The sequence below is a fragment of the Onychostruthus taczanowskii genome, unplaced genomic scaffold, assembly GCF_017590055.1.
Source record: "Onychostruthus taczanowskii isolate IOZ18803 unplaced genomic scaffold, ASM1759005v1 scaffold75, whole genome shotgun sequence".
Taxonomy (NCBI): Eukaryota; Metazoa; Chordata; class Aves; order Passeriformes; family Passeridae; genus Onychostruthus; species Onychostruthus taczanowskii.
This window is the reverse complement of record NW_024505339.1, coordinates 2,369,066-2,394,731: the sequence shown is the minus strand read 5'-3', so window position 1 is coordinate 2,394,731 and position 25,666 is coordinate 2,369,066. Positions and strand designations below refer to the sequence as shown.

The window sequence follows — 25,666 nt, the reverse complement described above, 5'->3', positions numbered from 1 at the left end:
ATTTTGGGGAGAGGGTGGAAATAAATATAATAATTTGCTGCTGGGGGAGAGATATAAAGAGATGTAATGGATTAGGATTATTGTGCTGAAGGTTCTGAACCCTTAGCTGAAGAGAGCGGTGAGAGGCAGACAAGGATTAGCAGATTTATGGAATGAAACCCTGAAATTTGATTGTCTGGAAATGCACTATTTTCACATGAAACCTACCATCCTTTCCCTTCTTTCAGGCAGAGCAGTCACAGAGCTTTGCTGTGCCACTTTTGGCCAATTTACAAGGCCAGTTAATCCTGACATGAAAAAGGGCAGCATCCATCCCATCCTGTGCTCTGAGTCACACCAGCAGCTCTCTCCTGGCTTCTTTTTTTATTCCACAGGACTCCACAATAAATTATTTTGATGTATAAATAAATTTCTGTCAGTGTGTGATGGGGTGCACATACTCACCAAAACTTTTTTAAGGGTTTTCAAATTAAAAGGGCTGAAAAACCTTTGCAGTTGGCTTTTAAATTTTGCCCAGCACTTCTGTATCTGGTGATGGAAGTTTCTGGAAAACTGGGAGCTGCTCCTTGCCCGCTGTCCTGGCACTGGAGACTGTTCCTAAAGCACTGCAGTTTGCTCATGTTACTCTGAATTGGTTTAGGATTTGCAACACCCCAAGGAGAAGAAAAGGCTTAATTTTGTCTGTTTTGGTCATAGGGAAAACAGTGGCTGGTGGGTTTTGTGCTGGAATTGCAAAAAACCTTTGCAGTTGGCTTTTAAATTTTGCCCAGCACTTCTGTATCTGGTGATGGAAGTTTCTGGAAAATTGGGAGCTGCTCTTTCCCGCTGTCCTGGCACTGGAGATTGTTCCTAAAGCACTGGAGCTTGCTCGTGTTACTCTGATTTGGTTTAGGATTTGCAACACCTCAAGAAGAAGAAAAGGCTTAATTTTGTCTGGTTTGGTCATAGGGAAAACAGCGGCTGGTGGGTTTTGTACCGGAATTGCAAGGCAGAGGTTGTGGGCACAAGCCTGACCCATTCAGTTCCCTAAATCCCTAAAAGGATCTTAAATCCCAGCTGCAAGCAAGCAAATACATCTGTATGACACTCCTTAGGGAGTTAGAGGTGCTGTGTCTGCATATGAAATTTTCCCTGAGAGATAAAGTCAAAATTAAGGAATTCATATTTCCCTGGCCAGGTAATTTCCCCTGCTGTTTCCATTTGGATTTTCAGCTGTTTGCACTCATTGAAGTGTCACTGGTTTTACTGAGGATGAAAAGGGCTCCTGGAAATTTGAATAGTACATGGTTTAGATGGGAAAGAGTCACGGTGACAGTTGGGGAAGACACGGAGCTGATGAATTTGATGGGTGCACGGACGGGCGCTTTAAAGGACAACTGGAGTATTACACAACTACCCCAGCCTCGCAGCACTTCGCACATGGTTAAAGATTTGATTTGAAAGTACTTTCGCGTTACTATTTTGCCTTTGTCACAGTTAATAGCGGCTAATTGCCGATCTGGGCGATCTCAGAGAAAAATTACATAATTTTTTTTCTAATGTATGGACAAGGGCTGCGATGAAAAATCAACTTCCATCACAGGCATTGGTGGTTCAGTGGTAGAATTCTCGCCTGCCACGCGGGAGGCCCGGGTTCGATTCCCGGCCAATGCAGTTGATATTTTCACTTCTTTTTTTTTTTTTTTTGAGTTCCTTATTTCTCCTTCCTTTTCCGCTTCCGTCACGGCCGCCAAATCCTCCTTCAGCTCTACTGAGCCTCGACCCGCTGCTCCCCCGCCGTGCCCCGCCGGGCTGCGGCTGCCCCGTTGTAGCGGGAGGATCCTCGGGGAGGCCGCGCCGGGGAGGACAAGATGGAGGTGTAAGGAAGGGCCTGAGGGGGGAACACAGGGCACGGCCGGGCCTCGGAGCCCCTCTGCCGTGGCCACCGCGGGGCTGCAGGGCATCTCAGCGGGGTTCGTGTGGGGAAAATCTCTATGGGGTGTGTGGGTGCATCTCTATGGGCGTGGGGGGTGTGTGGGGGGGAACATCCATGTCGTCCTGTGCGTGAGGGGTGTGAGGGTGCAATGAATCCGTGAGGGGTGTGAGGGTACAGTGAATCCCTGAGGGGTGTGAGGGTACAGTGAATCCCTGAGGGGTGTGAGGGTACAGTGAATCCCTGAGGGGTGTGAGGGTCCAATAAATCCGTGAGGGGTTTGTTGCACCCAGCAGCGAGTTCAGGCGTTCTGCTCAATGTCGGAGGCGTTTATTTTATTACAACTCCTGCCGGACAGGCTGTTGGGGCCAAAGGCAGCATGGCTCGGCCTGAATCGCGCTCTTGTCACTTTCTGTCCCCTCCCGCTCCCTCTGCCCTGCGAGAGGTAAAATGGGGATTTTTCATTATTCTATTGAGTTTTGTGTAGGAGCTGGAAAGGCTGGAGAAGGAAAAAACCTGCGGGGTTTGTGACAGTGATTGCAAACACATTTCATTATTCTATTGAGTTTTGTGTAGGAGCTGGAAAGGCTGGAGAAGGCAAAAACCTGCGGGGTTTGTGGCACCGATTGCAAACACAATAAGAGAGGCAGAGTTTTGGCTGGTGTCTATTTCAGGCCTTCTTACCTTGTGTTTTGGGCACAAAACTATAGTATTTGACCTGTTTTGAAGCTTAAAATCTCACAAGTTCTGCGAGGCTGGTTAAATTTCTAGTTTTCATTTAATTTGAATTTCTCTAATGGGTGGGGACATTTATGGGACGTATCCCCCAAAGTCACTGAGCTCCTGCAGCCCTGTAATCCAAAGCAAAAGTTGATAAAAAATATGAAACATTTGCTGAAATACAGGTTTGTATGACAGTCTTAATACTGCAGCCTGCAGAGAAATGAGCTGTTCTGGCTGTTGTATACTGAGAAAAATGCTTTTGTTGCCATTAATAAAAAAATCTGTGGTGCTTCTTACACATCCATTGAATTTTTATTAATCTTCTTTTGCCTCCTGCCTGATTTGGAAGGGAAGCTTTGCAACTCTCCAAGTTCTTACTATGGATTTTTCTTACCAGAATTATTCTGCATTTCTTACCAGAATTATCTGTTATTAGAGAAAAGAACTCTCAGAAAACTGTGTGGTTTAAATATACATGTGTGAAGCAGCAGACTTAAAAATATCAGTGATATTTGTAAAGGTGTAATGTCCTGTACTACGATATTTTTGATATATGCAGCCCTACTCAAGAGTATTTTGGTTCAGACTAAAATTTGGGCAAATATGAACTATTTAAAGACTCTAAAAAGTGTTTCTATTTTTGGTGTTACCATGAAAATTTTTACCTTTCTGCTTAAGTCTTAATCACATAAAAATTAAGTGAAGTGTTGAGCTGACTGTTAAAAATCCACATTAGAATCCATTATTCAGAATTCCTTGTTTCCTGACTGTAAAATTGGTAGCTGTGAGTCACTGAAGGACTGAAGGAAATTTTATTTCTATTGCAAACGTTGATCAGTTTATAATTCTGATATTTCAGAGCTGTTGAAGATTTGAGTCTGACTCGTTGGCAGAAGTGGGAAAAAAAAAAGTATTTTTCTGAATGGCAAAGCGGATTGGAATGAAAAAGGAAAGCATTTGTCTTAAATGATTTCATTCTTAACCCTTGATTCCGCAGCCTCGTTTGCATGGCCGTGCGTTTGTTTCATCCTCGTTCAGCCGAAGAATTCCAAACGTAATTCTCCCTATAGAATGTCTTTGATCCGCCGGGATTTCTGTAGGGCCCTGCTGAATGCAAACATTCTGAAGACTTGCATTTACCTCCCAACAAAAGCTATATGTGGTTTGTAAAACATGAATGAAAAACTAATGCGTGCCTGAGCTCACTTGCTGAAGTTTCACTCGGGTCAGCGAAATGGAAGTTGAAGTTCATCTCAGCGTATTTTAGAAGGTCTTTTTCATTTAAAAACAATGCTAGAACCTGTGGAAGTCTGTGGATGCATTTACCATTTGAAAGTGATGAACGTGACAGTTCTATTCAGGCCGTTCTCGGTGCTTAACAACACATTGTACCTTTTTTGTTGGTTTTTTTTTGCTTTTTCCTAAGCTGCTGCACAGACCTGAGAAAGGCCTTTTTTTCCTTTTGTGTGGAAACTTTCTGTTGTTGTGGCTACTGACTGCTCAGCAGAATGTGTTGTTCAGGGAATAGAGGATGTTCTGGGGCAGGTTTTCTCCCTTTTTATGCTTTAAATGTATAAATTTACAATATCCAGGAGGAATAAAAGCATGCTCTGCAGTCGCCCTGACAGCCTTGGATAAGGATCCTTGTTTAATGGGGACTGAGGAAGTGGAAAATGGGAAACTCAGCCTTGCCCTTCTAATACAGGAACAGGCACATTAAGATGGGAAGAATAAATTAAGAGGAAATGCAATAAATTGGTGATTTTTTCACTCATAAACACATAAAGCCCTGTTTGTGTCTATGCACACACACGTGTCCGTGGTACTAAAACACTCAGGGTGCTCTTGACTGATAAACAAAACAGTGCTTGTAATCTGAATTCTTTTTCCCATCATTCTTTATTTGAATAAAATCCGAGGTATTTTTTATGAGGAAGAAGCAAAGCAATTTGGTTTGAGTGTGTGAAATTGGGTGAGTGAAATGGGGTGACTGAGTGAAAGGAGTGTGTTGTACAAGTGTGTTATGATTTATGGGGCAAACTGTGCAAAATATGCTCAATATTTATGTCACAATTTTACTGACAGCATGGTAAATATTTTCCAGAGATGGCGCCTGTAGAATCACCAAAATAAGATGTCTTGGGGCTTTTTAACTTCTTTTAGTGTCTGTGAGTGGGCAAAGAAAAGCTTCAAACAGTTTCATTTGGAACATAATTAATTATTTTCATTTTTCCTTTTAGAAAAGATGCAAATGCTGCATTGCTGAGTAACTTTGAGGTAAGTTTGTCTTCATTTTGCTTTTAAAGCAGCAATTCCAAGTTGTCATCAGTCCCTTTGTATAATCTTTGGAAGCTGAAACCTGGCAGTGGCAGTCAGCAAAACCTGCAGGGGATTTACTTTTCCTTGCATTTGGTTTGTTTTCAAGAAAAAAAAAAGCTTTTTAAAGAAGATTTGGAAATGGCTTTGCTAGTAATGGGTACTGTAGTGTTTGTTTGGTCTTGAGATTATTCTGAAGTGGGTATTTTTCCTCTCTCATCTTAAGGGGGGTAGAAAGAAATGTCATGTCCTTGTTGGTTTAATTTAAGCCAGGTAATGGAAAGATTTTGCTTTACCAATTAATTAAATTTTTGGAACAGTTTCAATAACCCAAGTGGTTTTGTATGTGTTACTGTATTGCTGAAGCTGCTTTTTATTGCAGCTGTTTAATTCTATTCTGAAATTAGTCTTGAAGTGTTTTATCCTGAGCTGCATCTGTCTGCACACAGCAGAGCAGGCACCTGGTGAGTGTTGATGAGGCATCTGGGAAGAACTCTGCTAAATTTCCTCTGAGAAATACAGGATACCCTGTCAGCCAAACTGGTGTTCAGTGCCTGGCTGTTGAAATCATGTGAAAAAAATAGCAAATATGATTTTTTAAAGTACTGATTCCCTCCAACTGCTGGTCCCTTTCCATTTGCTCCTCTTCCCAGTGGCAGTTCCGCTGCAAAGCCAACGTTCTGTAAATCCAGGGGATGCTTTGCACACCAAGTTCCATCCCTGCACATCCCTGTGAGCTTGCTGTCCCTTTGTGTTTGTTGTCAAAGCTCACAGCCTGAGTTTGAGATTTCAGCATTGGCAGGTGTTCCTTCTCCATGGAAGTGTGAAGTAATGGAGGGTTTGTAGCTGATTATGTTCATATTTCTCACTGTCTGGAAATGTTTGGTTTCTTATTTCTCTGGACCTCAGTTTGTAATTCCCTGGGCTGGATCTTGAGTGAAGCCAGGTAAAAATGAGGGGATGAACAGGGAGAAGTGCTCTGCTGCTTTGCTCTGGGTGTTGACTCTGGATATACTGCAAAGCCTGAAGCAAAACACCTGAAAAAGTTCCATTCATGTGTTTAAAATAGTCAGAGCTTTTAAAAAAACAATTTACATCCTTATTCATCACTCTGGGGCCAAAACATTTCTCATTGCAGTTGTTGGTCCATCCACCAGAACAGCCACACATTCATTGGTTTTTGTCTGATAGGATTTTTCCTGTTCATTTATGATTTCCTGCTGTAATATTTGTAGGTAAAATGCTCTCAGGTGCTCTAAACCACTTTATTTTTTTATCTTTAGGTGTACCAGTTACTTACTGATCTCAAGCAGCAGCGTAAAGAGAGTGGCAAAACCAAGCAGAGCTCTGGGCAGCAGAATCTGAACACAATCATGTATGAGGTGAGCAGCACTGGGACATAAAAAACCATTTACCAGTTAGCTCAAGCTGCAGTAATTCACATCCTTAGGGTTGTGGACTGATAATTTGGTATCAAATTTGCCCTGATTCAAACCATAATGAAATGTTTTATCTGCCACTTTTCTGTGGTTGTAAGGTAACTGTGCTGTCAGGGCAGAGTTAGGCAGCTGCTGTTCTTAAAATCTATAAAAGAATTTCAACATTTCAAACCCCCTGGTGTTGTGATAAGGCACGAAATGATGACACAGACACTGCTGCTCTCGAGGGGAACAAAAAAGAAGAAGAGGAACTTTATTTTCTGACTCCAACATTCATAGTTTTCCAAAGGTGACAGTGGATTGGAGGGTGACAGTGCCACCTCTCCAATGCCACTGGACAGACCAAGGGTCCATCAGTTCTCTCCACCTCCATGAAAGAATGCAAAACATAGGTTATTTACAGAACTGTGTGTGAGAAAGTTTGTTGAAAGAATGCAAACATCAGAAGGCTTAACAAAGTCTTCCAAAATCAGGGCGACACCCTGGTTTTCAGCTGTTTAGTTTTGTTAGGATTTTTTTTTTCATTCTAAATATTCCATCCTTTTAAGACATGGCAGAGCTCACTATCATCTGATGTATTTGATATCACCTAGTGTGCTAATTAAGATGATGATTTCAAGTCTGAGGCACAGATTACACAGTATTTTTTAATTAACAGAACTAAATCAATAATTTCCAGCCAAAACAGATAATCTAAATTGTTTTTTAATCCAAAGAAAAGCCACACCCCACATACAGATAACATCACTTGGATGCCAGGTTGGGCATACACATTTCATCCTTGCTGGGAAGGAATTCTAAAATCTCACAATACAAACACTAACATTTAAAATAAATTATCAGCTTCCCAATGCCTTGCAGTGGGAGCCATTGTGTGTGTGCTGGAGAATTGCATGAGCAGCACCGTGACTGACAGGCAGCTGAAAGCACTTTGCCTTTGCTTGCATGAGTAATTCTGTTGAGCCCTGAAACGACTCATGTGGATAAGATCTGGCCTAGGCTTTGGTTTTGTTTTAGTTCTGGCTTTGTTTGAAAAAGGTACAGAGGTTGTAATTCCTAAACCTTGCATTCAACAAAATAGTGGCTTACAAAAAATGGGAATTAAATCTTCATGGAGACTGACAGTCTCTTCCTGCACCTCTGGGAAACAGCTGAGGAAGATCCTGTAAGTAAATTTGGTCAGGATGCACCTGAAATCTTGAATTGCTTTGTTATTCTATGTGTTCAATACCTATAGGGTGCCTGGGGAGTAGTGGTGTCAATTCTGGGTGTATTTTCTATGTTTGACTGAAAGAAAAGCAGAATTTGATTCTATAGGAGTGTCTTTGGATTTCTTCACAAGCTCCCTGCAGACTTGGTTCCATTGGCACTGAAGTAACTCCATAAAGGAGCTTTGTTTTTTTGTATTTTGGCTTTTTCATTGATTCAAAATTGCCAAAAAAGAGTAAACCACTGAAGTAACTCCATAAAGGAGCTTTGTTTTTCTGTATTTTTGGCTTTTTCGTTGATTCGAAATTGCCAAAAAAGAATAAACTTGGAAGAGAAATTACTCCTGTGAAATAATTACATTACATGACGATATAATAATTTCATTTCAATCACTGGTGGTGAATAACAGCTTTGTTTTATCTGGAAATGTCAGACAGGGCTTAAAGAAAGGAAAAATAAATTATAATTATTTCCAACTCTTCATTTTGGGGTTTAATTCAAGCAACAATAAATATCTGGGACGATTTTAAGTCACTTCCAGTGAAAAATCAGCTGTGAAATGGAATTTTTATGGGGTTTTTTATCAACAAATTTTTTACTCAGATTACTTTGTGTAATGTAATTCCATTATCCACCTGCTCAGTGTTGTTATTATAAATAAAGCAAATAAATAGAACATTTGCTGTCACAGTTAAGGTTGGTAGGTGTTACATGGAAAAAACTGATCAAAGTTTAATTGTCTCAATTAATTTTTAATAGCAAAATATCCTTGTAGATTTCATCACAAGCCACGTAATCTGCTTCTATCAACTTTAAATTGCCAAAATGCAGGTAAAGGATAAAAACAAGGGTAGGTTAGAGATCTTAAAGAGGGATTTCTGGGCTGGCAGTGAGAATATTCCTGGCACTGGGCACATGAAAACTTGGGTTTAAGGATGAATTCAGCTTTCCTGTGTGCTTTTGAAGACAAAATCCAAACAAGGAGCAAAGCAAGCAAATCACAAACACAAGAGGGTTTTTTAAGAAGGCAGAGCTAAAGCTCAGTCCTTTCCTGTATTCTTCAACTTGCAATTTTGTGCTGTGAGCAGCTCAGATAGAGCTGATTTCCAAACCTGAATTCATTTTCCTGTTTTTCTCAGGTCTGAGGAGACTTTTCAGAGTACTTGTTCCATACACAACTGGTAAAACAAGTATTGTTTAATTAATAGTTAATTAATTGGTAATTAAATATGTTCTTGAACAAATATTAAATATGCATTAAATAATACATATTTTCTTTCTGTCTCTTGCAGACACTGAAGTACATTTCAAAAACACCCTGCAGGTACCAGAGTCCTGAGACTGTCAGGGAGTTCCTGGTAGCAATGAAAGACCATAAATTAACCAAGTAAGTGGAGCTGTGCATTTGAACAGGAGTAAAAACTCAATTAATGCTGAAAAACTGATCCCTGTGGACAGTGTGATGATCTGATGAATGGATTTTGAGTATTTTCTGCCATTATTTAAATGCTCAGCCAAACATATTTTCCTTCACTTATGGGTATTTCCATCTTTATGTGCTGTTTGTCCAGGATCTCTGAGATCTACACTTCAGTTATTTAAATACTGTATCAACCAACCCCTCCCTCCTCCCCAGCAGTTTCTTGTGAAGCTGAACATCCAGTTGTTATTTTGGGAAGTTCTGCTTGGAAGAGAAAAGATTTCCTTTGCAGTTCCAAGATTCCAAGGGCTTTTTTCCCTTCTGTGAGTGCCTGTTCTTGAGGCACAGAATCCTCTTGGAGCTCTGCAGAGTGGGAGTGAAGCCTGATGTAAATAGAAGAGGAATCAGCTGGCCACTTGTTTGGATAGCTCTGATCACTCCTGACTTCTGAAGCAGAAAAAACCCAGTATTTAGCTGCTTCTAAATTACTCCTCCTTCACTTCAGAGGAGGAGTTTTTCCTACACTGAGTGTGTTTTTATTCCCTGCTGGGAGGACTCCCAGGGAGTTCATCCTCTGGGAAAGAGGCTTTTCATTAATTTGGCTGTGCTACAGAATGCACAGGGAGAGCTCTGGAGTGCTGCAGGGCAGGTGTTTAGCCTGTCCCGAGCAGGGAAAGCAGATTGGCAGCTTTTTGTTAGAGTTTCAGTGCCCCCTCTCTACAGACAGGCACATCCAGCCCAGCAGCAGCTCTGCACAAAGGGATCCTTGGGAATTCTGGCCTGGAATTGTGCTTGGAGTACTTTCTTTGCCAGGTCAGTAACTCAGTGTTTAACCCTTCTGTAGCTCATTTTATCCAGCAGGATACTCATTTATGTATCCTAATCATTCTCTGGAGGTGTTGAAGCATGGAGAAAAGAAAATACTCTGCAATAAAAATACCAGAGGTGTATAGAGGTGGTGATGCAGCACTGAGAGGTCTTTAAATTGGCACCAAACATTTCTTGAGTAGTAGTGAGCATCCTTCCCTTCTGGTGGTGTAAACCAGCCCTTTCTGAAGAGAAATCAGCTTTGCTGTCAGTGCAGGGCAGCAGTTTAGGAAGAACCAGCAGAGCAGGATTTTTCAGAGTAAAACAAACTGAATGATGTTGCTGTAAAACTCCCATTAAAAATCAAAGTGTTTATTTTTATTTAAAGCTCATTTCTAAACTTTTCAGGTAGAATTTGACCAGGACATGAGGGTTAGCTCTTAGTGTTATCACTTTAGGTACCTTCACTGCAACTGCTCCCCTGGATGGGATCTCCAAGGGTGAAATACGAAACAATTTAAGTTATGACAGAGAAACTTCCTGTCTGTAAGTTATGACAGAGAAAATTCTCTGTCTCCCACAGTGCTGAGCACTTTTGTAGAAGATCTACCCAAATATTCACCTTCCCACAGCTGCTTGTTCAGTGAGCTGGAAAGGTTGGAATAGTTACAAGCTTTAAATGAGCTTTTGGACTGTTTCATTTTTTATGGATGCTCTGAGGTGCTTTTGGGGTTAGGTATCATCCTGTGTATCCTTTTCCTGAGGCAGTGAAGCAAGGGAATTATTCCCAAATCGTTTCTTGTGCCTTGTGGCAGCAGGATGAGAGTGAAGAGCCAGCCAGTGGTGTAGGTGACAAATTTACTGTCAGAATTCAGATTTGTTCTGTGAGCATCCTGTACAACTTTTATCTGGTAAAGAACTTCCCAACTCTGCCACGTGCTTTACAGAATAAAACCCAGAACTGTTTTGTGTGATCCTGGCACTTCTTTTTTTTCTCATCTTTTCCATTGTCAGGGCTCACCTGGCAGCCCCTTCACCCCAAACCACAGAGAGCACAAGGGATGCAATTACCCTTTAGGGCACTTTATATTAAACCACTTAAAGCACTGGTGCCTCCAAGGCAATTTGGAGCTACCTTTGGTTCCTGACCAAGGTCTTTTCAACACTGCTCCCCTTGTTAAATAAAAAGGCTTTGATGGTTTCCATTCTGTGGGATGGAGGTGGCGTTTAGGGATTTCATTCCAGCTGTGTGCAGAGAGCTTCCTTCCCTTGGAGAGGAAAGACCTGCAGTGTTTGCTCTGGCAGGACCTTGCTTGTGTGATCCCTGTAATGACCTTTCCTCCCACCAAGAGTAGTGAGCTCCAGACTCTCTGTGCTGCTTCCTTTCTGGGTAAGCACCCCAAAATGTGCTCTCTGAACTGCTCACGCACTGTGCTGCTAACAGCTCTCTGCAGTGGCTGATGAGATTTATTTGTGTTAATTGGGGTCTGTCCTCAGACAATTCAGTCTGGTTAAAGGGTCAGCAACACCCCATCACCCCAGACTGCTTCCCTGCCCTCTACATTCCTGTCATGACTCCACCTTTAATCACAGGGGAAACAATTAAGCAGCGTTTTTATGCTCTTAATTAGGCTTAGCCTATTTCCTAATAGCAGGACTTTGAAGACCAGGATTTGCAGCCCTGCCTTGGGCTGTGCCATTCCGTGCTCAGGCTGTGATTGCTGCCCTCAGCACTAGGCTGTGCTCGTGGATGGGAGAATCCCCAGCTGGGGAGAGAGAGCAGCCAGGGAAACACCAGGAATTGAAGCACGGCAGAGCTTTGAATCAAGGGAATTCTTATTTTTCCTTCCACAGCCCTGCAGGATGTCAGGCTGCACGTGATGTCTGTGCTCCAGTGAGAGAACTGGTAACATAATTGTGGCAAATTCTGCAGTTCCTGGAAAATCACTTCAAATCCTTCTGTTATCACTGATTTTTGCCACTCAAAAAAAACAGGTTAACAGACCAGCATCCATTTTGTGATAGATTTGTCTTATTAGTGTTACAGACACAAAAAAAGGCTTCCTAAAGGCAGATTTTTAAAATAATTTTAAAAGATTTTAAAAACACTTACATGTGCAAACAAATATTCCAGAGTCATTTCAGAAAGCTGCCTTGCTAAATGGAGCCAATTCAAAGGCAGATATTTCACTGATACAGTTAAGGTGTGGTGAAACAATTTTTCCCATAGTTTTTAATCACTACTTTGGTAAAATTCAAGCTGTAGAACTGAGATTTTTTTTTAAACTACAGCTCTGAACCCACATAATGAATTTTGTTATTACCTTGTTGAGGCCTCAGGCTTTGGCTGAAGCTCCAGTTCAGTGAGCCATGTTGTACTTGGAAATAGAGTTTGCCACTAGCAGCTCATTTTCCAGTCTTAGTGCTGGAATGGCTTCATGTTTGTAAGGTATAGTGAATTGCATTGCATGAAAAGAACATTTATTAAACTGGAGCTCTGTAATTGTGGTTCAGTGACAACTGGCTCTACTTGTGCTTCTTCCTGCCACTGATAGCCCATCTTGCATCTAATTTTGGGATAACCAACTTTCCAATCACTGCATATTATTATAATTTTTTAAAAAATAGTCAGGAACATTGCTCTTTTTGTCTTTAAATCAACACAGTTGAGGAAGTGTTGAGCTGAAAATCTTCAGTGCTTCTAGAAAATATTTTCCCTCATGACTGCCAAAAACTACAACAGATACAGACCTCTGCAATATTGAAGGCTGAAGGATTTGCTTTGTAATTTTTGCCTCCTCCAGAGCTTTCAAAATGAATATTCAGCAGCAAGTCAGCATCGTGCTCATTGAACAACAGCATCATTTAAGAGATTTTATAAAGATTATTCTCAGCTTTTCCAGTGGGAATCCTTGTGGAGAATCACAGCACCCACTGGGGCTGTGATTTCCCATTTTGGGGAGATCCTCCCTCAGCCAGACCCTGTGCTCAGGGTTCAGGCATTAAAAGTTGCCATGGTTGATTGAAGATCATGGGATTTATATTTCCAGCAGGAATCAAAGCCCTGGTTGTGTGTCCAGCTGTTACTTCATGGTTTTCCTAGGAACCCTCAAACATCCATTCCTGAGGATAAATTTGCTTCTGCTCAGGCACAGATGTTTGAAGGGTTTTTTTAGCTCTCTGTGCTGGATCTTGGCACTGTTCTCTCCTTACCCAGACCTCTTGCTGGAAAAACACTCTGGGAGTTCAGCAGATTTAAAAAGAGGGCAATACCAACACACAGAGGAGATTTTGGTTAAAATATAAACTGCAAAAGTTTGCTTAGTGCTGACAGAAAATGATGCATTTCGTGTGAATTTCCACAGGAGCATGGAAGTATTTGTATTATTTTTTAGAATGGATGTATCAATGTAGGATTGTCCTGTCTGCTCTGTCTGTGATCTTGAGCATGACCCAGAGGTGGTTTTTGTCCTGTAGAAATGTTTTTTAGGATTTTTAGGTTGGAACTCAACATCTTCACCTCCTCCAGCACTCTCCCCCTCACACACCTCAGACCCCTTTTCCTCCCCATAACTGCACAGGTTTTTTGTCCCCTGGAGCCTGAGCTCTGTGTGTGTCCCCAAACCCACCCCAGAGCATTTTTCCATCCTGGAAAAGCTGCTCCTGGCTGCAGCTGAGCCCCAGGGCTGCAGGATGTGTGCTCAGCAGGAATTGCCATGTTGGGATTTCTCAGCAGGCAGGTCCTGTGCAAGTCTGCAGCACGGCCCATTAACTCTGATTAGTGGGATCTTGCTTTTATGTGAGAAAATTGCTTTCTCTGTCACTCATCTTTTGTATGGATTCTCCTCTTGAGTGAGCAGCTTTCGTGTTCCAAACTGGTACTAAAATCCAGGCAGAGCAGGGAAAATGCAGATGCTGAAGTTTGGGGGCAATGAGGCTGAAAATGTTCTTCACCTTCTGTTTGGATGAATGGGACAGTTCCCCTTTTATTTAATGGGCATCAGCGTGCCACGAGTGCTGTAGGAAGTGTAAAGATGAATTCATGGGAGCTGGAAAAAGTTAATTTTACTTTTTGGATTTAATGAAGCATGAAATAAACTCAGGCTTAGGTCTGTGCCCAAGCCAAACACTGCAATCAGGGCTGATCCTAATGCATGGTTGCCTTACTTAAAGCTAATCTTTGATGAAATATTGGTTATTCAGGTTTTAATTTGTGTGTGTGCTGTCAGGAAATTCCAGGTACACAGAGAGCCTGGTCCCAGCAGTCAGTTTGTGGGATCAGTGTTAAAAAGGGGCAGTGGGCACTGAGCTCCAACTCAAACCTCTGCCTTCTGCTGCTGCTGAGGGCTGAGCAATCCAATTTCCTATTAAATGCATTTTAAGAGACATTTTGGGAGTGTTTGTTTCATTGCTTCCCTCATAATTACATATTACCATGTCTAAAGATCATTATGTTGGGGTGTTAATTAGTGCTTATGCTGCACAAGCATTTCTAGATGAAATATGGCATTTATGCAGCTTTTGTAGCTTTTGGGGCTTTTTTTTTTTTTTTTGGCACCCTGCTGCTTGTTCCTTTGTGTTGTTCTGCATCATTTTCCAGTAGGGAGCTTTGCTGATCAAAACCAGCCATGAAATCCTTCAGATGACACATCTGAATGTGTTAATCACTGTAAGGTCTCTCTCATTCTTCTGTACACGTTTATAAAAACTGCAAATACCCTGAAATGGTGTTTTTAGGATCTCTTTGGCCTGGCTGTAAAATCTGTAAAAATTCTGTCTATCCCTAATGAGTTGGAGTGCTGTTCATGGCTTATGAGCAAAGCTCTTGGAGAGGTGACTTTTTTTGTTGTGCCCTCTATTTCTTCAGGAAACATCAGCAGTTGCACTAATTGATTGTTTTAGTCACCATGTGTAATTGGTGTTAATTTATTTGTGCTTGCTGCTGTGCCAGTAATCTTCCTGTGATAAAAGCAGCTCTACCTGCTTGAAAATAGCTCTGGGTAAATCAGGTTTGCTTTCTTCAGCTCAGGCATAAAATGGCTTTTGCTATTTGATCCTCTTTATTTGGCTCTGGAGTTTATATTTCAAGGATATTACTTTGAAAAGAAGAAGATGAGGAAATGTATTTAATAAAAGTCAAATAATATGCTTTGTGTGGAGGAGTGGTGGAGCTGGAGGATTGGGATGTGTCTTGCTGCAAAAGAGAAGAGTTGTTTGAGAAGGCTCTGAAGTGTCATGTGAGAGAAACTTGGGTAAAATATGAATTCATCAGAGTCTGTCCTTGTAAGCAGGGCTGGGGGAGGAGGGAGAGGGAGATTTTTACAGGGAGGATCCTCAGAGGAGCTGTTGAAGAGCTCTGGAAACTGAGCAGCAACATTTGTGTGGCCAGGGAGCAAAGCAAAGAGCACTGAAAGCACCAGCTCTGCCTCCATCAGGCACCAAAGCAGGGAATTGCCAGCTCTGGAGGAAAAATCTTTCAAAAATCCAGCTGAATTGGCCAGGATTTTATAGAATAAAGGTATTATTTAGTGTTCTTTCCCAGCTCTGCATGGCAGTGCTGCCTTTAGCTTTGCTTTTACACAAGTGAGTTTTATCTCTCATTGATTCCTTGAGTCACCTGCTTTCCACATAAAGGATTTGAGTGCTCATCTCCTGTATTTATTGGGTTTTGTTCCTGGTTTTTATGACTGTGGGAGGTGGCAGCAGTTACAAACACCTCATCTTTCTGCCTGTAAGGTGCTCTGAGTTCAGAGCAAAATCCAGCCATGCTCTCCATAGCCTCATGTTGGAAACACCAAATGGATTTGAGTGATGAACATGAGAAAACAAAGGAGGTGGAGTCCCTGCTTCCCATCACCAGTGGAAACATATTTTGGCTCTCCAAAAGCAAAGGAAACTAATAATAAATAAATAAATAGGAGGATTTTACTGCAGCTTTCTGTTAGGGATTGTTAATATCTCACAAATGCTGGATTGAAAATTCACAAGCTTTTCTTCTGAAGCTGAAAGGGATGATAAAAATGGACATTTTAGCTGGATCATCCAGCAGCCAGTGGCAGAGGCCTTTTGAAATGAAATTATATCTCTGAGGTTTCCAGACACACTGAAATTGTTGGTTGTAAACATGGAGTGATCTGTGTTTTCTTAAAAGCTGTGAGGTTTCCTTTCTAAAATCCCCCAGGGGAAAACCCTCCAGAACCAGATTAAATATGCTTTAAACCCTCCAGAATCCGTTTAAATATGCTTTAAACCCTCCAGAATCCATTTAAACATGCTTTAAAGATGCTCTGTAATAAAAAGTCAGGAATGTTCAGCTCACTGTGAGAATGGTTCAGCTTTACTTAATGCTGAAGATGAAGCATCATCTTTTTTAAGGAACAAATTGCTCCACGTTTTTCTCTCTGAATGGAAAAGCAGATTTTAATTATGTGCTTTTTAAAAATGTATTTTTACCTTGGAGAAGGTAATAAATGCCAAGATTTAGTTTTTCCAAATTGTAGCTCCCTGCTGGAACTTTGTATTTGCAACGAGCTAAAAGAATAAACAAGTTGCTGCCGTTTGATGGGACTGTAACTCCTTGGGTATGAAAATTGTTCTAAATTGTTCTTGTGGTTGTGTGTTCATGGCAGAAGTTTTGGATGTCTGCAGAGTTGTTTAACATTTCTGCAGAGCTTTAACAAAGCAGCAGTTAATTAATGCTTGCACAGTAATGATCTGAGGGTCTCTGCTTGCCACCTTAGGCCAACAGCAGTGTGGCTGAACACAGGAAAGTCCCCAAATCATTAAAATATCCAAATGATGGCCCTTCAGCCACACTGCAAACCCAGCCAGGATCATTCCTGGCAGTGACATTTCATCCCTGAGTTATCAGGAATGTGTTTGCATCACTGCAGCCATTGAGGGGATCCTCAAACCACCCAGTAATGTGCATTTTCTTCACTGTGCTTTTACCAGGGCAGAAAAGCTGCAGCTGCTGAACCACAGGCCTGTGAGTGCAGTGGAGATCCAGCTGGTGAGTACCAATGCCTGGGCCTGTTCAAAGCTGAGCTGGCAGCAGCTTTAACCCTGGAGATCAATTGAAGAATTGCTTTCTCATGGGCCACTGATTGAATGTATCCCTTTATTTTATGCACATTTTACATCCACAGCTTCAAATCCACTCAGCTTCCTCTCAGAGCCCTCTCAGACAGATCTCCACCTCTGCTTGTTTCAGTGGCACATTTAAAATGCCCAGTGCAGTCATTAAAAGAGATTTATGAAAGTATTGCAAATAAGAATATATTTAATATTTTTGCTGTGCAGCTCTGTGATGAAATACTATATTTTTTACATCGTCCCTGTTTTTTTAATGGCATGTTTTAAATGGTTTTTTCTTACACTAAAATCAAAAATTCTAAAAAGAAATAAGCAGTAATGTAGGATGAGAAATGGGTGTAAACTTTCTGATGGAAAGTAGCCATTGTCAGTGTAAGAATAATTCAGCTGTAAGGAGGCATTGTCACTAAATGGAAATAGATGTTTCTGTTCTCTCAGACATCTCCTTAGGAGTACAAACCCCTGTGGTAATAAAGAGCTTGTTACACTCAGGATATTATTTCAATAAAGATCTCTTGCATTAAGAACATCTGTTTGCAATCTTCCCCTGGAGCCAAGCTGAGGAGGAACAGGATCATATTTTGCTGCAAAAAAAAGGGGAAGGATTAAAGAGGGACCAGCAGGACCATTTTTCTTCTGTCACCAAGGAGCAGAGATGAAAATGCTGAGAGCATCTCAGGATGATTCCAGCTGAGGAATGAATGCTGAGGAGATCAGTGTCCATCAGCAGCCCAAGCAGGAGCTTTAAGTTAGTCAGAAACCACAATTGGAGCCTGGTTAGCTTCATATGCTTCCACAGATTTATTTTATTGCCATCTGCAGGCTTTCCTTCCCTTCTTTAAATGCAGTCATCTTTTGGGGCTCTCAGGTGACTGCATGGCTTTGTCTGTCTCTTCTCTGCTGTCCTACCTGCTTTATTGTTATTCTGCCTACCCATAAAATATTATATATAAAGTAATACATAAAAACGTATATTTATATAGAAATTTAAATATAAAATAAATAAATATATAAAATAAATATAAAATGTAATAAATCTATAAATAATATAAAAATAATGCATATAAAATAATATATACTATAACATATAATATATAAAATACTGAAAATAGTTTTCTCCTATGTCATGTTTGAAGAAAATAAGAATTTTGGGCCTTTCTATTAGAAGTCACCTTTCTGTAGAGTTATTTTAGATATATATATTTGGAATATATTTATATATAATTATTTATATTTAAATTATATTTTTGTATAATTATAACAATAATATTTTTAGATATAAATATTTGGAATATTTTATATATTCCATTTTTTGGATATTCCAATATTTTAGATATTCCAAGTTTTGGAGTGTCAAAGTTAACTAAAAAAACTCATTGTTGAAACTTAGAGAACTCAGCCACAAGATTGGAGTTGTCAGTTCATGATTGACCCAAACCCTTCTCCAGTGATCAGAATCAACTTGTGAAAATTTCATATCTGGGGCTTGGCCAATTTGTATCATCCTGGAAGTTTTGGGGAGCAGTTTCCCCTGTTCCACCGTGGTTCCCCTGCATTCCCAGGGCACTTTTCCTTCCCCACATTCAGCACTGCAGTGTGTGAGTGTCCTGGAGTGTTAACCCTGTGCTCCCCAGAGCTGCACACACTGGAAGTGCCTCCATCAAAGCCTTTGGAGCTCAGGGGCTGCTGGGCGCTGCAGCGTGGTGGTCCTGGCATCAGAGCTGGGACAAGCAAGGACATGGTGCTGCTGATCAGTTGCTGGCTTGGACCCTGGTTTTGATGAGGACAGAGGCTACACAAAACACACAAAATCTGCCTTTTCTGGGTATAAAACCACACAGAGGTCACCCACGCACAGGTTCCTGCAGGAGAATCCATGCCCTGCAGTGCTGGATGAGACCCAGCCTGCTGAGAAGTGAATTCTGCTCTAATATTTGATTTTAGATTGAGAGCCTTGATCTTGAATCTGGAGCCTTGATTCTCCCTTCACTGAACTTTCCTGAACCAGAAATAAATGCTGGGGAGAACTTCTGAGCAGTTCTTGGAATGGGGGCACATCAATTTTATTTTTCAGAAAGCTTTAAACAAAATGCCAGCCTAGTCCAAGCTGGCTCTCACTTGCTCAGTTTTGATGTCTCAAACTTTTACTCAGTGCATCCTGACCATGGAATGGGGTCTGATTTACCTGGCAGGCTCATGGGAGAGGATATTTATCATTATCATTATAATTATTGCTGCTTTTTGCCTTTCCAGCTTCTTAGTTTTTTACTCTCCCTCTACAAATTTCCTACTTTTTAGCTGTATGCAAACAATAAGTCCATTTTGATAAAATTATTTTGCAGCTAAAAAGCAAATTCCTGCTGTGATCTTTTGATTTTTAGTAAACCTTAATGCATAAATTGCTGCCATTGTCCATCTTGCCTTTTCCAGCTTCTGTGCCAGGATTTATTTTCCAACAACAATAGCAACAAAAGGAGCATGAAATTCAAATTCTTACCCCACAGAGTAAAACACTGTGCACATTGCAGCTGTCTTGACCTCCTGTTTTAATCTTTAACATATGTAGGGTCTGGCTCAGTGATTCCCAAAAGGGGGAAATAAAAAGTCAGGGATGTTCAGCTCACCATGAGAGTGGTGAGGATAAAGCATCATCTTTTTTAGGGAACAAATTGCTCCACGTTTTTCTCTGTGAATGGAAAAACAGATTTTAATTTTGTGCTTTTTAAAAATGTATTTCTACCTTGGAGAATTTCATACTTATAGGCTGGCGCATTGTTTTTTATACTGGAAAATAATAATGGAAAATATTTTGGACAATCAAAGATCTTAAGGGGGTTTAAACAGTTTATTTTCTCAACAATGTGTTTTGCCTTGCTTTTGGTTAATTATCTCCGAGGGACATTAATTCAGTCATTCAGTCTTTTACTTAACTTCTTTTTTTTAATGTGTTTTTTCCTATTGATGTGGTGCTGAGCAATTTCAAATCACTGCTCAAAGAAGGAACTAACAGTGATTTTCTCATCAAACATCTCCCTCCCCCTTTGGAGGTAAATTATGTGCTTGATTGCTTTGGAAATGATCAGAGCCCCTATTTGCTTTATTACTGTACTTTACTGATTATTTTAAAATCTAATTCTTAGCTTATTATTCCAATAAACAATAGCTTTTAACCCACAGGTTCTTCTTTGATGCTGAGGTTTGTTGACCAAATGCTGAGAGAATTTCTCAGTTCTTTCAGGGCTTTTTGGGGTTCTTCAGTGTGGCTTTATTTATTCTTCATTCTTGATTTATTGTTATGTCTCAGGAGACTAAACCAAATAAACATTAGCACTGAAAGCAGCACAGGGAGGAGGATGAAGTCTCTTAAATTCTGCTTTTATTTGGGTAAGCACAAAAGATAGGTATGGTTTGAATTAAGGATGTTTGTCCTTGTTTCACTGAGTAAAAAAAGGAATTTAGACAGTCCTGAGTGATTTTGTGCTTCCATTTGTCTGTGGCACTGTGAACATAGATTTACACCTTAATTTATGAATAAACACTTTAATCCCTGGGATTAATCTTCATGGGCTGGCTGTGAATTTCTGAGAATTCAATTTGAGCTACAGGGGGAACGTGCTGCTTTTTGCTTGAGCTGGGAGAATTTTATGCCAATTAATTTCTAAAGTTTTCCTCTTTGATTAGATGTAGAGCATTGTGGAAACTAAATGGGAGCAATGCTGACTTTGTGAATATATTGCAATGGAAATTGAGTAACAAACTGCTCTAATTTGGGTGAAACAGAAATGATTAGTGAGTCCTGAGCTGAGTGAATAACCACATTTCACAGGTAACACACACTGGGTGTGGTTATGAATGACATTGATGTGCTGCAGCAATTTTTCCTAAACCCCTGGAGTTACTTTGGAGCAGCACAGCCTTGAATGATGAAAAGCAGCAGTGACAATTACTTATGACATCAGGGGACTTTTAATGCAGAAATGATATTTCTGTCACACTGCCCACGTCTGCTCCTCACCCAAATCTGCAGATATTGAGGCCACTTTGGTCAGAAATACCCCAGCTTTGGCCAGAAATACCCCAGACTTTTCACATGGCATCCCCTGAGAGGGGAAACTGTTCCCATTAGGGCTGGGTGGCACTGCCAACATCAACATCTGAGCTCATCCCCTCCCTTCAAACATTTGCATTTTTGTTTTCTTTACTATAAACTTTGCATTCCTGGCTGCTTATGGACTCAGTCTGCCTCTTGAGCAGTTCCAGCCAGTGCAGGGCTTTTGGCTGGAGATTTTCTCCAAGATTGGTAAAATTGCTGCTGGAAAAGGAGGTACCTGAATCCAGCTGGGGTTTTTTGCCTCTTAGGCTGCTTCTTACATCTCATTTCTCTTCTCAGCACCAGATTTCTTAGTGCTCTCAGCATCAAAGGTATTTTGTCTTGCAGCTGTGAGAACATCTGCTGAATGTAGAATGAGTGACCTCCTGTTCCCCTGAGATCTGTTTTCTTTTAGGACAGTTTCATTTGCCTCTTTATCTACATGCTGGCTGGGCTTAATTTTTGAATTTTTCCTTTTGGCTTGTTGCTTTGCTGCTTCCTCACTGCTTATGTTGTCATAAATCATCTCAGGCTGTTTTTTCACTTCCTGAAAGAGTGAAAAAAATTGATTTTCACAGTTTGTGCTTTTGGTCCTTTGAAATCTCAAATAATATCACAAAAAAATAAGGCTGAAGCATCAACTTGACTAAGAAGCTGTCTGTCCATCCTGCTAAATGTTGATTTGTGTCTGTTGGTGATTCCTGGGAACTGCTGGAGAGGCACCAATTTTGCCAGTTTTTGAATTTTGCTGCAGCAGTTGAAGGAATTCCCACTTCCCTCTGGGTCTGTCAGCAGAAGGGAATTTGGGAGCTCCATCCCCTCCTCAGTGCAGGGTCTGGCGTCTCTAAAAATGCTTTTCCCAACATTGTAATGAGCCATCACTTAGAGCACCAGAGCATCTGAAACACCAGAGGTGGTTTTCTTCCATCAGCTTCGTGCTCAGCTGGATTTCTGGGGCTGCCAGAGCAACCCCAGAGCTGCTGTGTCTGTCCCTGCAGTCTGACAGCCCCGTGCTGGGCACAAAAATGACATCAGAGGGGTTGTTCATACTGGGAGTTGGGGCATTACTCATCTGGAGTCACTGGGGAGCAGGGAGGAAAACAGGGATTAGAATTCACATGTGCTGCCTTAAAATCAGGAGTTGGCAAGAGCTGGTGCTGATCAGAAATCCCTGGTTTTTGTTTGAGTTCTGATTTCATCAGAGCAAGCCCCTAAAGGAGAAAGTGGAGAGGAAAAAAGGGAGAGGAGATACAGATCTAGATAAAATTAAAATGGGAAGAGGGTTGGACTTTATGGCATGCAATGAACCAAATCTAAACAAGGCCAAGTGCTGTTTCTCTGAGGGATGCTAACAAATCTGGGAGACATTGGTTCAGTCACCCTTCCTGGAGTGATCCAGGTGTCCAAAGCACCTGGGCTGGTTCTTTGTGCAGCTCCTGCTCCTACAGCACCTACCCCACCTTGAAAATGGAGTGTAACAGAAATTATTAACCCCATAATGCAGTCTGAAAGCCTGATAATCCTGTGTGAGATTCACAGGTCATCTGGAGAGGAGTGAACCTACCCCACCTTGAAAATGGAGTGTAACAGAAATTATTAACCCCATAATGCAGTCTGAAAGCCTGATAATCCTGTGTGAGATTCAACAGCAAAGGTCATCTGGAGAGGAGTGGTTTGTCAGCAGCACTGGCACCAAGGAGTGGGTGGAGCAGATTTGATCATGGAATCACAATCCAGAATAGTTTGGGCTGGGAGAGACCTGAAAGAACATTTAGTTCCAGGGACATCTTCCACTTCCACACTTAGTGGTGTGGTGCTGATGCTCCAAGGTGTGCTGAGATGATTCCCTGTGGGACTTGCTGAGAGGAATCAGCTGCCAGGGGCTCTCCCAGCCAGGGCAGGAGGATTTGAGCGTGTTTGAGCACAGGATGTGCAGAGGAGCAGCTGCTGGGAAGCAGAGCCAGGGCTGCTGTTCAAGCCTGTGTCCTACAGTAGTTGTTGAGCTTGGAAAGCCACTCCACAGGGATTTTCATCCTTTGATGGGGATAGTCCCCAGAAAGTCGTTAACAAATGGAAATTCAGTGTCTGCCTTTTGCTGAGGAGTGGATTCTCTCTGTGTGTGCAGATCTGTGGATGATCCTGATGAAAGATGATCAGATTGTGGAAAGAGGACTCTGAAGAAAAGCAAAAATGAGTTGAAGTCCCACTCTGCTTTTCAGAAGGCATCTGAAGAGCTGGCAGTTTACAGCTAGAGCTGATTAAACCTGCATTGACTTGGAACCATCATTACTATAAATCACTCCTCTTCAAAGGCCATTTTCAAGGACTTGCTGTAAAAAAAAGAAAACTCAAACCCCACAATCCTAATTGGTTTCATTTGTCTTTGAAGAGTTCTGACTTGCTTTTCCAGTCTTCTGACAAGCTTTTTTTTCCTTTTAACAGCTGCCTGTAAATTAGGGCAGTTGTTTTACTGGTAGCAGTGATATAAAAGCTGCCACAGCTCCACAGTGGGAGTAGGTCCCTAATTAATCTCCTGGAATCATGGACTTGAGTCATGACAGTGTTTTTGATGTTGCTCAGAGCTTTTAAATGTCTTTATATTCAGGAGTCTCCCAATCCAAGCAAATTCCAGTGGAGTACAGCTGCCTGTAGGATGAGGTGGTTTCTTTTATGGGCTGATTATTTTGTGCAGGTACTGGATGAGATGCCAAGGTCCAGGGAATCCCTCTCAGGATATCCCATGAAAACACAGAAACTTGGAAGGTTAGGAAAGTGGGGCTGCATCTGAGCTAAAGGAAAAGCCTGGCTCAGGACAAGGATGTGGAGGTTGAGAGAGGCTTTAGGGTAAGCCAGGCTGTTCCCAGGGTGATGTTTTCCTTGCTCTAAGGAAAGCAGGATCTCATTACACAGTGCCAATTGTCGTGGTGAACAATGGAGTCCTTTCTTTTTTTTTTTTTTTCTCAAAATATTCCAAGAGTTCTGCTTTGTAAAATGCTTTTGTGATGAGCTCAGGCTGTGTCTTGACAAAGTCTTCCCTGCTGAGCTGAGTCCTTCTCCCTGAGGGAGGAAGTGTGGATTTCATGATGCCAATGGTTTGTTGTTTTTTTTTTTTGACCTGCAGATGGTGGAAGAAAGTGAGGAGAGGCTGACAGAGGAACAGATCGAGTCCCTCCTGCAGACAGTCACCAGCATCCTGCCAGGGGATCCAGAGGAGCAGCAGAGGGACTCAGCAATGGCAACAGAAGACAGAGGTGACCAGGCATAGGAGGCAGCACTTCCAGAAGAGAACCAGCTGCTGTTAGTCTGGCTTTGATACCAGTTCAATCCTGTATTGGACATAACTGTAAAATATATTCAAATTTTTATGATTTGGAGGTGATGAGGGAACCAATTGTTCACAAGGAAGCAGGGAAAAGGACTCTATTGTTTGGGTGTTTGGTCATAAAGGGGGTAGCAGTGCCAGGGTTTGCAGTGGAGCAGCCTGAGGAGTGCTGGGGCTCAGCATCTTTGGGGGTTTTTCCACTCCCCACAGAATCAGCACAGCAGTGCTGCAGTGAGAATTCCTTTCAGAAGCATTGCAGTTGCCCAAGTGGCTCCCAGAGCAGTGCAAAGCCAATTTTGGGGTGTTTGCAGAGCAGGACATGGGCAGGGATGTACAGGAGCTCCTTGGGGCCTGGCCAGGCACTCCCAAATCTTGGCATCATGGAATTGAGAGGATCTGTGGGAGGGCGCCTCAAGGATGTCTGATAGTCCCTTCTGAAGAAAAGAGATCCAGATTCAGCAAATTGCACTGAAAGCAGGGAGCTGGGGGGGGTTGAAGCTGTGAAATCAAAGCTGTGAGTGCCCAGACAGCAGAATATTGAGGTGTCTCTTTGCCCTCTGAACATTTATTGCAAGATTCACACACAGACAAAGCACTCCTATGATGGAGGAATAAATGAGGCAACACTGAGCTCTTGATCTGGTTTGGAAAAATGAGAGTCAGGCCTGGATGAAGCAGAATTTCCTGAGCTTTTTTGTGTGATGAAGGATTTCAGGATCAAGTATTTCATGTTGAAAGCCTTTGTGATTATAATAAATCATTTGTGTGTGAATATCCACACAAAGTCAGCCACTGGTTTAAATTGTGGCTGCAGACCATTCTTTTATAATTATGATGATGTACTGGAAATAGAAATAAAATTTTAAGTACATCCTGGGAGTTTTGTGACTTACAGATGAGATCAAATCACAAAATCTGACTTTTTTTCCCCCTTCAGCTCTGTCCTGGGTTTATTTTGTGTTTTTATGCAGAGAATTTGTGCTTTCTGAGCTTCAGTTGTGCAGTGTATGAAAGGGACTGATAAATTCCAGTGTCTGGGGGATTTGTCATATTTGTTTCCATGGTATTTAAGCTTCTTTGATGTTTGGAAAGGAAAGAAAATTATTGGAAAAATATATTTGTTGCCTCTTAAAGGTCATTTATCATATATTAAATGCCTTCCAAGGCTGGAGACTAAAGGTACATTTAGGCTGGGTTTGTTTAGTGTTGGAGGGGGAAAGCCCTTGATGGGTTTGTGATACCTCAATGTATATTTTTCTCTCCAAAAGGGAAAGAAAACGAGAGATAAGTGGATCATAGCATGGAAAGACACACAATTAATTTTAAAATTAAC

At 41.5% G+C, this 25,666-nt stretch overlaps 1 protein-coding gene and 1 non-coding gene across 2 annotated transcripts; both read left to right on the top strand.

Moving 5' to 3' along the window:
* Positions 1–1,582: 1,582 nt before the first annotated feature.
* Positions 1,583–1,653, top strand: TRNAG-GCC. The gene has a single exon. It is a non-coding gene; the product is annotated as a tRNA-Gly (tRNA).
* Positions 1,654–1,724: 71 nt separating this feature from the next.
* LOC121345842 (CGRP receptor component) lies at positions 1,725–25,434 on the top strand. Its single transcript, XM_041423089.1, has 6 exons — positions 1,725–1,858; positions 4,876–4,912; positions 6,235–6,333; positions 8,892–8,986; positions 16,781–16,838; positions 24,133–25,434. The coding sequence occupies exons 1-6, from the start codon at positions 1,851–1,853 to the stop codon at positions 24,274–24,276; spliced, it is 441 nt and encodes a 146-aa protein (XP_041279023.1). The 5' UTR covers positions 1,725–1,850; the 3' UTR covers positions 24,277–25,434.
* Positions 25,435–25,666: the final 232 nt, after the last annotated feature.

Bases quoted from the DNA above. Each gene is read 5' to 3' on its own strand.
- LOC121345842 (XM_041423089.1), top strand. The intron at 6,334-8,891 runs GTGAGCAGCACT...TGTCTCTTGCAG, and splicing joins TGAACACAATCATGTATGAG to ACACTGAAGTACATTTCAAA. The intron at 16,839-24,132 runs GTGAGTACCAAT...TTTGACCTGCAG, and splicing joins GTGCAGTGGAGATCCAGCTG to ATGGTGGAAGAAAGTGAGGA.